Below are 14,208 nucleotides of genomic sequence, written 5' to 3'. Positions count from 1 at the left end.
CTTGTATCTAGCCATACCAAAGTAAACAAGAGACTCAAAAGCACAAACTGTTAGCATGTCCCCTTGTCTTGTCTGTAATTCCTAGGGTTTAGAAAGGAAGAATTCTGCTCAATAGCTATTTAATTCAACTCTGGATCCACCACACTCTTATTCTATGTGAAGGCTATGCCAACCCCAAGAACCACCATTCACCCCAAACCCTATTTCACTGCTACTTCAAGCATAGGGTTCAAGCATGGCCAGTGACATACAGGCTGAAAAGATCATCGCCATGGTGAAGTTTGGATTCTACCCTCTCACATTTTAGGTCTTGCTTCATCTATGAGATATAATATTCTAGAATGATGCTACAAGGATAGCTAGTAGCTTCTCCCTGCAAACATAGGAAATAGGAAGCATGGAAAAAATGATTCAGTGTAGCCCAAAATTTTCCACTGAAAAGTGGCACCAAGGATACATGGGGTCTCAGTGAGGTGGTTCCTCTCAATGGCATGATTAAGGCAAAAATCGGCAAATGTGTAGCTTAGACTTATTAAGATATTTCTAAATGCCAGCCAATGTTTTTTATCCAAATCCTTGTTAGCCTTTCTATATGTCCTCCTCAATATTGTTAGGCTAATGATTCCCACAGAATCCTATATTCAACTACCATGTTGAGACTTGGAGTTAAGAAGAAGGGAGATCCATCTTGCTTTTAAGGACTTCATCTTTTATTATGAAGACAGAGAAGTTGGCAACATTATTAAAACTTGTAAGAAATGTAAAGATAAAATATACCCACAATGGTATGGAAATGGAAAAGTTAAAGCACCTGAGCAAATACAAGGCATGCTCTTTAAGATTTTACCCAGGTGTAAAATCTGGGATATGCACCAAGTTATGAATTATCTGTAAAGCTAAGAGGTAGCTTAATGCTTTAGTTAGTGCTTGTGTAGTCCTTTTGCAAGAGTAAATATTCAATAAATGATTAAAACATTGCAAAAGCAACACTATGATAGTTATTGCCCTAAAACATAATCAGCAGTTCTATCTGGCACATATTTTGATAAGAAAAATAAAGTATATCATAGGATTATATAGCTAATTACCAAAATTGTAGTGACAACAACAGTCTTATTCTCAAGCCCAGAGGTATCGTTTCCAGAAGGTAGCTCAGTAAGGGTAACAACCATTTTGTCCACTTCACTCCAGTATCCAATCTGAAAAAGGTTACAGAAAGTAGGCAAATGGATAAATGACTTTTTTATTAGCAAAGCATTTTAATTATTTTGTAATCCATGCCTGAATCTGAAGTTATCCTATATTAATGAGGCTTCTTCTAAACACTGATGTGTCCTTGATATATGTGAATCTAATAGGAACAGAAAAGGGACTATAAAACAAACAGAAACTATTCTTAAAAGCAGTTTGTCTTTTTATGTTCACTTATCATATTCGCCAAGGATCATTTGTTTGGGAGTGATCATATAGAAATATAAGTAAAGTCCAAAGAGTGGCATTTTGGTCATAAAAGTAAAATAATATATATTGAACAGTAGTGGTTATGTTTTGTCTTCTGAACCATGAACTTTTCAGCAATAGTTCTTTTTCTTCTCAGCAAATTCTTTTTTCTACCATGGTCTAAAAGAAAAGTATAACAGTTCTATTTAAAGATTACATTTCAGTATTACTTACCAGAAGTGAATATATTTGAAATAGAAAAAAAAAAACAAAACACATTTAAAAATACGTCTGGTTCTGGAAGTTGTTAAGCTCTAGGTGAAGACACATCTTCAGGACTCTTTGGAAGATGAGGGTATGGGTTAGCTAACTCACCTTCTCACACAGAGAGAACTGCTTTTAAATCACTAATGATTTACCTTCCGGGGCCCATTTGTTTTGAGCTCCATGATGTTAATGGTATAGTTTATTCTTTTTCCGTTCTGGTCAAACTTTATATTTCCTGAGAGACCTTCAACCTGAACCTAATAAGGAAATGGGCAGGGAGCATAGTTACAAATTTACTTCAGCCAAAGATACACACTGTACAGGTTACTCTCACTGGGCTCATGCCCAGAAAACTACATTTATAAGGTTTCTTTTCAACCTCCCACCTACCTTTGTGTAGTTAGGAAAGAATACTCCCTCTACATTAAACATAAGGAATAAAAGCAGGATGACTAATTCAGCAGAGAAAAAAATGATAGCCATTGTTAAATCACATGAACAATCGTGTTGAGTGACTGACCTGTTTGAGGGCCCTTTCTATTTCTACACCTTGTCCCCAGGGGACTGCTGGGTTGGCCAGACAGTCTCCTGCGTTCCCCCTTCGGGAGATTTCAATTCTCTGCTTCCGAAGGTTGCGGAAAGCTTCAGTCATCACTTGAACGGCATCATAGGTCAGAGCAGAAGTATACTGAAAAATATCACACATTTCATGAGAATGGGAGAAAATTCAAACTCACCACCATCAAGAGAGTGCAGTTGCCCACCATATAATACCATATCAAGTCCAAGAATTCAGACACTGTCTGTGCATCTAGAAACTTAAGAATCTAAGAGAAGTGGTACATAATATTGGGACTGTGGAAAGTATCTTGACGTGCAACATTTTCTGTTATGTTAATACTAGAGGCCTGGCGCACAGAATTCGTGCGCGGGTATGGTCCCTAGGCCTGGCCTGTGATCAGGCCATCTTTCCCAGCTGCCGCAGCCAGCCCCGCCCCCTGCTGCCACCCACCCCTGGTTCCCTGTTCGCCATTGGGTGATTGGTGCCTGACAGCCAGGGAAAGGACCGAGAGGTTTACTGTTCCCGCCAGCTTGCAGGCCCCGTCCCCGCCATGGGTTGCCATCAGGTAATCGGAGCCTGCTGGCTGGGGAAAGGGACCAAGAGGTGGTCAGTGCATCTCATAGTGAATGGTCCAGCGGTCGTTCTGCCATTAGGGTCAATTTGCATATTAACCTTTTATTATATAGGATAGAGGCCTGGTGCATGGGTGGGAGCTGGCTGGCCTGCCCTGAAGGGGGCTCCAGATCAGGGTGGGGGGTCCCTGCTGGCAGGAGGGGCTGGCCAGGGCAAGTGGCCACTGGGGGTTTGCAGGCCAGCCACACCCCCGGCTTTGTCAGGAAGGACGTCCAGAAGACGTCCTGTCTATCCGATCTAATTAGCATATTAACCTTTTATTAGTATAGATGTCAGTTATTTCAGGTGACACCTTTTATAATAATTATGCCAATGTGTTTATCCTTTTCTAATCATTTTCTTATTAGAGCACCACTTTATGGTCTACTCTGGTGATACAGAAAATTATCAAATCAATCAATAACTGTTTCTCCACTGTCTACTGAGAAATTCATGTGAGAATAAGGAAAACATACTGATCAGTTTCACGATTCTTCATCTCTAAACAACCTGACTGATGCTCATTTAGACCTGCAATGGACTTTGGAGTATTTGTTTCTAATGTCCCCTAAATGTTTATGGTAATCAAGTTGAACTACCACCAAACTTCATAACTTATATGCCCCCTTAATGCTTCAACAGTCTTTGATAACGTTGGTTCCAAACCATGGTATTCAGATCCCATTGGCACAGCAAGGTTATTGCAGGTGCTAAGAACCAAGCAAGGAAAAAACAAAACAACAAAACAAAACTACATGTGTATTAAGCATTGCCTGTATTATGTGAACACTAGAGGCCTGATGTACTAAATTCTTGCAAGGGGCTTGGCCCTGGCAGCTGCAGCAGCTGCCTCGGCCCTCGCAGCTCCGGCTTAGAGAAGGTCATCCGGACAGTAGTTCCACTGTTCGGCCATCCGGTCTAATTAGCATATTATTATAGATAATAGCTTTTATTATTATAGATATATATATATTGTCATCCATCAAATGTATGATGCTGTTGCCAGTAATAATAAATCACATCCTATATAATAAAAGGCTAATATGCAAATGGACTGAACAGCTGAATGACCAGTTGCTGTGACATTCACTGACCACCAGGGGACAGACGCTCAACATAGGACCTGCCCCCTGGTGGTCAGTGTACTCCCATAGCGGGAGTGCCGCTCAGCCAGAAGCTGGGCTCATGGCTGGCGAGAGCAGCAGCAGTGGCAGGAGCCTCCCCTACTTCTGCCACAGCGCTAAAGATGTCCAACTGCTGGCTTAGGCCTGCTCCCAGGGGACACCCCCCAAGTGCACGAATTTCATGCACCAGGCCTCTAGTCCTATATAATAAAAGCTTAATATGCTAAGTGTTCAGTTGACTGGTAAGCCATTCAACCAATCAAGGCATAATATGCTAATGATATGCTAAGGCTACTCAACTGCTCGCTATAACATGCACTGACCACCAGAGGGCAGACGATCCGACCAGTAGGTTAGCTTGCTGCTGGGGTCTGGCAGATGGGGACTGAACTAGATGGGCGGGACATGCCCTGGGGCCCTCCTGCAGTCCCTCCCTGGTTGGCCAACCTCCTGCATTCCTTCCTGGCCCTGATCATGCACCAGTGGGTTCCCTTGGTCTGGCCTGTGCCCTCTTGCAATCTGCGACCCCTTGGGGGATGTTGGAGAGCTAGTTTTGGCCCGATCCCGCAGGCCAGGCCGAGGAACCCCATTGATGCATGAATCCATGCACCAGGCCTCTAGTTTTAACATAAAAGCTTTAAAGAATGCTGAGGAAATTTCTGTTATTGAGGTTTTTCTAATCTGTAGGTAACAAAAGTACATTGTAGCTGGGGGGTGGAAACACACTATCATACTGACTTTGTGACACTCTAAAATTCTTAACCATGAGTCCAAAATGAGACTTAATGTTTCTAAACAGTCCTCCTTCTTTAATGACATAGTTCTTCCACTCTCAAAAATGACTACAGTATTTTATAACTTCTTTTATCTTCACAAATATCCACACTTCCATATACATCTTTTGCTCTGAATTTCTGCTAATTATCTTGCCCAACATGAAAAATAGAAACCATCAGACAAAACCCCCTTATATGTCAACCCAACATGACCCAGCTCCACATTATCTGCTTCCCTTGTGAGTTGACATGTGAGGTGACCATACTCCCACATCAGGATAGCTACTCCAACAGTGCGTTTATTCCCTTCCTCTGATCTTAAGGACATCAGATCCCCCCACCCCTGCCACTATACCCTCAATATCCTGCATCAGCCTTTTTTCTCTCTTTGGGTTATCTATATTAGCAAATAAACTGCTCTGTTAGGCTCAGTCATTGAAAGAACCATGAAGTTAAATTGCATCCATATGCTAAAACATTACTTCCTTAGGGATGCTCTTCCTGCCCAACCCACTCCCAGTCACTCTCCTTCATATGATCTTGTTTATTCTCTTTATAGCCTCTACCAGTATCTGAGTATCCTGTTCATGCATTCTTCATTTGTCTCCTTCATCTCTCTTTCCTACTAGCTTATTTACTCTAGGGAAGCAGAAAACTTGTCTGATTTGTCTGTCACCACTGAATTCTCAGAGTCCAGGACAGGGCTGGGCATATTGAAGAGAGGAAGGAAGGAAGGAAGGAAGGAAGGAAGGAAGGAAGGAAGGAAGGAAGGAAGGAAGGAAGGAAGGAAGGAAGGGAGGGAAGGAGGAAAGGAGGAAAGGAGGGAGGGAGGAAGGAGGGAGGGAGGAAGGAAGGAAGAATTCAAAGGAAGGTCAGATTTCTTCATATGGTCCCCCTCTTTATGGGACTCACATTCTCTCATATCCAGTGAAAAGTTATATAGACGAGTAACCACAATAAGCCTATTATAGTATTACTAGAGCCCGGTGCATGAAATTCGTGCATGGCCTGGCAGGCAAACAGGGCCGATCAGGGCCTTCCAACTGCCAGGAAGGGCCTTCCTTTTGGCTGCCAGTCAGGGCCTTCCTTCAATGTGCCACCCCCTGGTGGTCAGCGTATGTCATAGCAAGCTATGGAACTCCTGGTCTTCTGGTTGAACTCCCATGGGAACAATTTGCATATTAGGCTTTTATATATATATATATATATATATATATATATATATATATATATATATATATGAATTGGTGTGATGGTGGATAGCTATCTGTCTTGTTTGTTTTTTTAAACATGAGAGATATTACACTAAGGCAAATGAGAAAATAATTTATGTGGTATAAATTATCCCCTCCATGCGTCCAGAATTTTTTTTATTTTATTTTCATTTACAATTTATATTCAGTATTATTTTGTATTAGGTATACAGCATTGTGGTTAGATATCCATATACTTTACAAAGTGTTTCCCTCAATATTTCCAGTACCCAACTGGCACCATACATACTTATTACATTATTATTCACTATATTCCCTATGCTGTACTTTACATCTCCATGACTATTTTGTAACTACCAATCTGTACTTCTTAATCCCTTCACCTTTCTCACCCATCCCCCACATCTCCCCCCTCTAGCAACCTTCAGTGTGTTCTCTGTGTCAGAATCTACTTCAATTTTGTTTATTTTGTTCCTTAGATTCCACATATATGTGAATCCATGGGGTATTTGTCTGCATTCAAACATTCTTAAGTCTCTTTTTAATGGTGCAATTGTAGTGTGAAATCATTCATTTAATCTGTATGAATGAGTTTAGTTGAATTGCTTTCATTTTATCATGAGAGTGAATCAAATTTAATGGGAAAGTTGGGAGGAAGAAAAAGAAAAAATTTGAATGTCATGTGTACTGCAACTGAAAACTCTCAACTGTAATGATATTCATATTTACCTCTAAATTTTCCTACTGGAAATTCTCCTCCTGTGCTAGTTAAGTGATGTCATTGCATGCCTATATGTGAGTCCTCCTTTACATATGTAGATTATCTCCTGGATGGTGGTACTGGAGTTTCCTACAAATACCTGAACTAGACAAATCTAAACAAAACCCATTACCATTTTTTCCAAAATCTGTAACCCTTCCCTTCAAAGTGTGTGTGCACAAGAAATTAGCAAAATGTAGTATGTTACAGATCCATGTAGGCAATTTATATTCCCAGACTTAAAATGTAATTATTGGGAACCTATCCTAAGAAAATATTATCAAATACAAATATTTTTCATACAAAGAAATAAATTTCAGTATTATTTGTACTAAATTTATGACAGTAAAGATATGTTTAAAAACTATGCTTTCTGTCTTGAGGAAGTATTATGCAGCGATTAGAAGTGATATTAATGCCCTAGCTGGTTTTGCTCATTGGATAGAGCATCAGCCTGTGGACTGAAGGGTCCTGAGTTCACTAAGCACACATACCCGAGTTGCAGGCTCAATCCTCAGTGGGGGGCATACAGGAGGCAGCTTATCAATGATTCTAATCATTGATGTTTCTCTCTCTCCCTCTCATTTCCTCTCGGAAATCAATAAATATATATTTTTAAAAAGTGATAATAAAGATTTTGTAACTATGTGAATAATGCTAATTATAGAATAAGTGAAAAGATTATTACAACTAATTAAAAATATTTTTCTACAAAATGAGAGTTTATAAAGTTCATATCCCTTTGACAAAAAAAGAGAAAGAAAAATAAAATTGTTTTTAATAAGGAGGAAATATACATGATTATATTTATTTTCCAAGTATTCTATAGTATCCTTGTAACATTTAGAAAAAACACACAAACCTGTGTTATATTAAAATCATTGTTTTAAATCATATCTACTTAAGAAAAGACTTAGAAAAATAAGAGCTATAAGTCAGGATTTATCTGTCTCACTTACATGTTTGTTTCTGTTCCCTTAAAAAAAAAAGAAAACATACCCATCTGCTTTCTTATACAGCAACCGGTTCCTTGCCAATGTGCTTCTCACAACAAAGGCTAGGTCACTAAGCAATAGGCAGAACTTAAACTGAATAAATTGAATATTTCAAAAATGATTGCTATTTGCATTTGAAAATTATGATAATAGTTAAAAGCTAAAATCTTTACTGAGTGAGCTTGCTCACATTTCTAGGAGAAAAGTATAAAGCCATCTGCTAAATGTTTGAGAGGCCTATAAAAGTTGGTAAGCTACATTAAAAAATAAGATTACTTTGAACAAACTAAAACCACTAACAGTAGTTCCATGTGGCATGTTATAATTATGATTCAGAGCCTGATTTTTCTTTTAAGAAGAAAAACCCTTTCAATCTTTTTTTCAAATGTTCAAATCTAATCAAGTCTCCAGCCCATTATCATTTTAAATTAAAAGTCACAATCATAGAAACTCAATTCTGGGCCGAGAGAAAATCAACAGCCTCTGTATCCAGAGTTCCATTTTGTTTATGTTCTGCATATGTGGCTCGTTTCTTTTCCTAAACAAATACGTTCACATTTTGATTGGATAGTTAAATATTTCTGTTTTATCCCACCATTCACTAAACTAGATGTAAATTAATTGAAGGGAACATGATGACAGTGCATCATGGAAAACAAATGCATCATCTCTGCCCTGATGTTTATGTTCTGTGGAATCCCTCAGCGAGGCTGGAAATTTATTTTCCATGGGGGGCCATTATGGTGTGCAGCATTATATCACAATCACATCATGTCTAGACTTTAGAAGAAATCTGGGAAAATGTTTTGTTATGGACCATTTTCCAAATGCACGTTGCATTTCATTCTAAATGTATATTTATTGATACTTATTTTTCTAAAATACAATGAAATATGCATTTTAAATATGTTTCTGATGCCCAATAGTCATCAGACAATATTCTGTAATACATTACTGTAATCATTGATAATCAGAAAACAATAGTCTGACATCCAAAATAAATATGAAATGAAAAGTAGCTCTATGTACCTTTAGAATTTAGTGAATATGCAAAAAGTATAAATAGGCTAAAATATAAAATTTTATGGGTCATCATAATGATGGCACCTATTCTGAAATGTATGTTATCTGCACCATGCTAAAATAGAAAGAAATATCACTCAAAAAAGAAGTACTAGACTTCAGGTATTAAGAAGTATTACATGTTCTATGAGTGGCCACTTTCCAAATTTCCCTTGAAATTGAGTTTAGTTGAGAAAGCACTGCACATAGCATCAAAAGACAGGGCTCAAGCCTTGATTTTATCATTAACTTTTCATAGTCACTTTTTAAATAGCATCAATTATTTAGTTAAATTAAAGTATTAAACACATAATGTTATCTCTAGATACATTTATACAACATAATTCTCAGTTTCTTCATTCTACAATATTATCAACAGGGTCAAAATTGATGAGCTCTAAGAAAAATAAGCCTGTAAGAAAAATTTTATAAACCTTTTTTTTAAGATTCTTGGCAATGTCTAAGAATCAACTAAAGACACAGGAAAAAGAATAGTATTGAATACATTATAAACTAAAAATTATTCACTTGAATTAATTTCAAATTCAACTGCAGTCTACTTTCTGAAAAAAGAGCTGTCAGTGATAAGGTCATCTTTAATTTCCTGTAAAGCCTTTTGAATGTGCCCTTTGAAGCTTCAAAAAAATCACAAAATCTTCATAAAAACAACATTAGTGGAGCAGCAGGAACTCTTATTCATTGCTGGTGGGAATGCAAAATGGAATAACCACTTTGGGAGGTAGCTTGGCAGTTTCTTACAAAACTAAACATCTTTTTACTCTATGATCCAGCAATAGCACCAGTCAGTATTTCAACCCAAAGGAGTTGAAACCGTATGTCTACTCAAAAACCAGCACACAGATGTCCATAGCAGCTTTATTCATAATTATCAACACTTGGAAGCAACCAAGGTGTCCTTCAGTAGGTTAATGGGTAATGGGTAATTAAATTGTGGTGCATACAAACAATGAAAAATTTTTGTGCTCAAAAGAAATGAGCTACCAGCCATGAAAATACCTGGAGGAACTCTAAGTGAATATACTAAGCCAGTGGTTGGCAAACTCATGAGACAACAGAGCGGCAAACCACGGCTCGCGAGCCGCAGTTTGCCAACCACTGAACTAAGTAAAAAAGCCAATCTGAAAAGACTGCATACTATATGATTCCATCTATATGCTATTCTAGAAAAGGCAAAACTATGGAGAAAGTATAAAGGTCAGTGGTTGCTAGGAGATGGGGGTGGAAGGAGTGATGAATAGAAAGAGCACAGAGGAACTTTAGAAAAGAGAAAATATTCTATGTATATAAAACTATAAAAATGGAAGCATTTAGTTCAAACCCATAGAATGCAGAACAGCAAGATTGAACCATAATGAAAGCTATGGACCTTGAGTGTGAATTCTAATAAATCTTATCACACTGGTGAGTGAAGTTGATATTGCAGGAGTCTATGCATATGTGGGGATAGAGGGCATATGAGGAATCTCTGTACGTTTTGCTCAATTTTGCTGGGAACCTAAGAGTTCCGTAAAATATAAACTCTTATTTTTTAAAAAAAAATAAAAGTACTTAACATATTTAGTGAACACACAAGCTGTATCACATTTCCAAGGGTGAAAAGATACCTCCCTTGGCAAGAAACCAACATTTACATTTTATTATTATTATTCTCTATAGTACAAATAATTTTTAACTCACTGTGATATTTTTCACTCAAGACTCTTCATGTAAAAATTATCCATTTAAAATAACATATTTTTGCCTAAATTTTCCAATTGGCTATTGACCCTGACTGAAAATCTTGCTATGGACCAAGACATTTATGTCCTAAAACTTTTGATTTACTGAAAGATTCAAATTTTCAGATACACCTAATCAGATTCATCAAGATAGAAGAAGATACTCAAATCAACACACAGTATAGTTCTGATTTACCCAGAGGTAGGTAAAGGCTTTCTTAGAAGCAGATCTTTATTTTGTTGGTTGCATAAATTCATTCACATGACGCTCCCCACTTCCTGGAAATCTTTGCAAAAAGGGAAAGTTCCTCATTTTTTCTAATTTATGAAAAATAAAACTAATAGTTTCCAGGCTGAATTAGGATTTGATTTTGGCAGATGGAGTCCAGGGATGACTACCTGCAAGCCACTACTGTCTGAGAGACAGAAGAACCATTAGGTGTTACATAGATTTAACAAAAATTACAAATGTTAATTTTTTTTAAATTTTGTGCCTAAATTAGCTCTTTAAATAACTATGGTACTATATATCTGGAAGAAATCTTAGCGATCACCTACAATAGTCCCTTTAGAGATAAAGAAATGTGAAAATGAGATGAACTTAGATACCCTGCATTATAATTACAAATAATAAAAACACCTGTATATTTTAATGGTGTAATTTATAAATACTAGAGGCCCTGTGCATGAAATTTGTGCACTGGGGGGGGGGTGTCAATTGGGGGATGTCTGACTGATGGGGAGCGGGCCTAAGCCATCAGTCAGACGTCCTTAGCACTGCTGTGGAGGCAGGAGAGGCTCCTGCCACTGCCACTGAGCTCACCAACTGTGAACCTGGCTTCTGGCTGAGCAGCACCCCCCCCCAGTGGGAGCACACTGACCACCAGGGGGCAGCTCCAGCATTGAGCATCTGCCCCCTGGTGGTCAGTGCACATCATAGTGACCAGTCATTCCGCTGTTCAGATTTGCATATTGCCTTTTATTATATAGTATAATGTAACCATTTTTAAAAATTGAGAGCAGATTGGTGGTTGCTATAGGGGAGGGGATTTGGAGGACTGGATGAAAGAGGTTAAATGATTAAGAAGTATAAATTGGTAGCTACAAAATAGTTATGGGGATGTGAAATACAGCATGGGAAATATAGTCAATAATATTGTGATAATTATGGTGCCAGGTGAGTACTAGAAATATCAGGGGGAACCTTTTGTAAAGTATATGATCATCTAACCACTATGCTGTACACATGAAACCAATCCTATCTAATAAAAGAGTAATATGCAGATTGACCATCACTCCAACACACAAGATGGCCACCACAAGATGGCCAGCAGGGGAGGGCATTGGGGAGGGACCAGGCCTGCAACAGAGGGCAGTGGTAGGCGATCAGGCCAGCAGGGGATGGCAGTTGTGAGGGACTAGGCCTGCAAGGGAGGGCAGTTGGGGGTGATCAAGCCTGCAGGGGAGGGCAGTTAGGGGTGACCAGGCTGGCAGGGGAGGGCAGTTAGGGGCAATCAGGCTGGCAGGGAAGCAGTTAGGCATCAATCAGGCTGGCAGGGGAGTGGTTAGGGGGTGATCAGGATGGCAGGCAGAATCGGTTAGGAGCAATCAGAAAGGCAGGCAGGTGAGCAGTTGGGAGCCAACAGTCCTAGATTGTGAGAGGGATGTCCGACTGCCCTATAGGATCGGGCCTAAACGGACAGTCGGGCATCCCTCAATGGGTCCCAGATTGGAGAGGGTGCAGGCTGGACTGAAGGACAACCCCCCACACACACACACCATGCATGAATTTCATGCAACGGGCCTCTAGTATAAAATAATACTCAGAGTAAAGTTTAATTAAAGAATGATTCTTTTAAAGTTAAAAATATTTCTTTACAAGATATGTAATTTTATCAATATCAAATTATTAATTTATGGGTTTATTTCAGTCTTATACACATTTTTAAAACCACAAAATATAAGGATCTAAACATGTCCAGCTGGTAGGTTCTCATGTGGCAAAATGCTTTAATATCAAAAGTAGGGGATTCCAATGTCAGCTGTGGTTTTGGTCAGTTAAAACATTCACAAAGCAGAATTAATTCTATTAGGCCACCAGGGTGCTATTTAATGCATGGCACTAATTACTGGACTGAAAAGATTATACTATTTTCAGACAGGCTTAATAACTCTCTTAGGACAGCAATTAAGAAAGTTGGAGTCTTTGCTGTAAAGTCATTTCTTGAGTAAAATGGGATTCTTGTGGGAAGGGCACTCTTTAAATGCCACACAAGTATTAGTCACATATTATTGTTAAATTCAACATCAGCAAGATATGGAAGACACAAGAGTCTAAATAAGCTATAAATTGTTGGTATGACCAGGTAGAATGCATAGTTATATCTTGCAAGTTGCTGAAGACACCGAAAATCTATCTAACAATAAAAATAGTTGTAAATTGTATTTGAAAGAGTAGCAAATCATCTTCGAAATCTTCCTTGTCTTGGGAAAAAAAGGTAAGGGAGGTAAAAATGCCAATTTTAATTGTGCCATTTACCACCAGGTGCCATGAAGGTGTAGGTCTGATAACTACAGTCATTTTACATATTTCATCAAGTAAAATAATGCTACTTTTCTGCCATGGCTGAATTAAAAAAAAACATAAATGCTAGGGCAGAAATTTAAACCAAATTTTATAGCAATGATAATTACCTATTTTTTCTTTCTCAGTGATTTGACATTTTCAAAGCATTTATATTTTTTTCGTTTCATTACTCTTCATTGCAACAAATACTCATTATGTGCTTCCTCTGTGCAAACCACCGTATGAGATTCGGGCCCAATAAGATTACAAGTGATACAGACTTCCTTTCAGGTTCCTGTTTTTAATCGACAAATATCTCTCAACCGAATTTATATCAATATGTTATAAATGAATGGTTATGCTTTTGCGGTTATTATTTATTTTACAAATAAATATATTGAAAGAATTGGCAAATACAACAAATACATTTACTTCCTGCCACTTTTATGCCACAACCCTAATTCATACAATTATCATCTGTTGCCTAGATTGTTTGCAGCATCTTACTAAAGCTCCCCTGCTACCACGTGCACTCCCTACAATCTGTTGTCACCAGGGCAGTCATAATCTTCCTTTACCAAAACCATGGTTGTCAGTCACCTCTAGTAGTACCCTGTTGCTCTCAGAGTAGCACACACACACAAAAAAAAACACCCCTCAGCCACACAAGATCTGGATCCTGCATATTTCTATAGTACTGGTTCTGAGAATTCTCTCAAAAACATCTCTGTTCAACCTTCGGGCCTATGGAAATATTTCTATCTTCCTTGCACTGGGGACTTTACATGCCTTATTTCCTCTCTGCAGAGCCATTGACCCTTCTTTCTTCTAATTCCTATGTCTCCTTGACATTTCACATTCCATATTGCTGCTTCTGAGAAGCCTCCTTGTTTCCAGAATTTAGGAGCTTCTAATGGGAGCTGGAACAGTGCCTTTGCTTCCATCTACTTGTTCTTTCAGAAAGTCTTTATTAAATAGCTACTATGTGCCAGGCCTTATTCTAAGAGCTTGGGATCCACCAGTGAACAAACAACAGAATCCCTGCTGCCTTGGCACTTACAAGAGGAGACAGCTACCAAAGTAATGAATAG

At 38.4% G+C, this 14,208-nt stretch overlaps 1 protein-coding gene across 3 annotated transcripts in view; it reads right to left on the bottom strand.

Annotated features, from left to right (window-relative positions):
* GRIA2 (glutamate ionotropic receptor AMPA type subunit 2) overlaps positions 1-14,208 on the bottom strand; it is a 123,964-nt gene that overhangs the window by 21,066 nt on the left and 88,690 nt on the right. For all 3 annotated transcript variants that reach the window (XM_008144534.3, XM_028152470.2, XM_054716954.1), the window contains exons 7-9: positions 2,228-2,395; positions 1,860-1,964; positions 1,089-1,199 (exon numbers count right to left, since the gene is read on the bottom strand). In XM_008144534.3, the coding sequence (XP_008142756.1) occupies positions 1,089-1,199; positions 1,860-1,964; positions 2,228-2,395 (384 nt within the window). The remainder of the gene's footprint in view (positions 1-1,088; positions 1,200-1,859; positions 1,965-2,227; positions 2,396-14,208) is intronic.

This window comes from Eptesicus fuscus, chromosome 6, assembly GCF_027574615.1.
Source record: "Eptesicus fuscus isolate TK198812 chromosome 6, DD_ASM_mEF_20220401, whole genome shotgun sequence".
Lineage (NCBI taxonomy): Eukaryota > Metazoa > Chordata > Mammalia > Chiroptera > Vespertilionidae > Eptesicus > Eptesicus fuscus.
The sequence above is the reverse complement of the archived record's forward strand: the minus strand, read 5'-3'. Positions and strand labels throughout refer to the sequence as shown.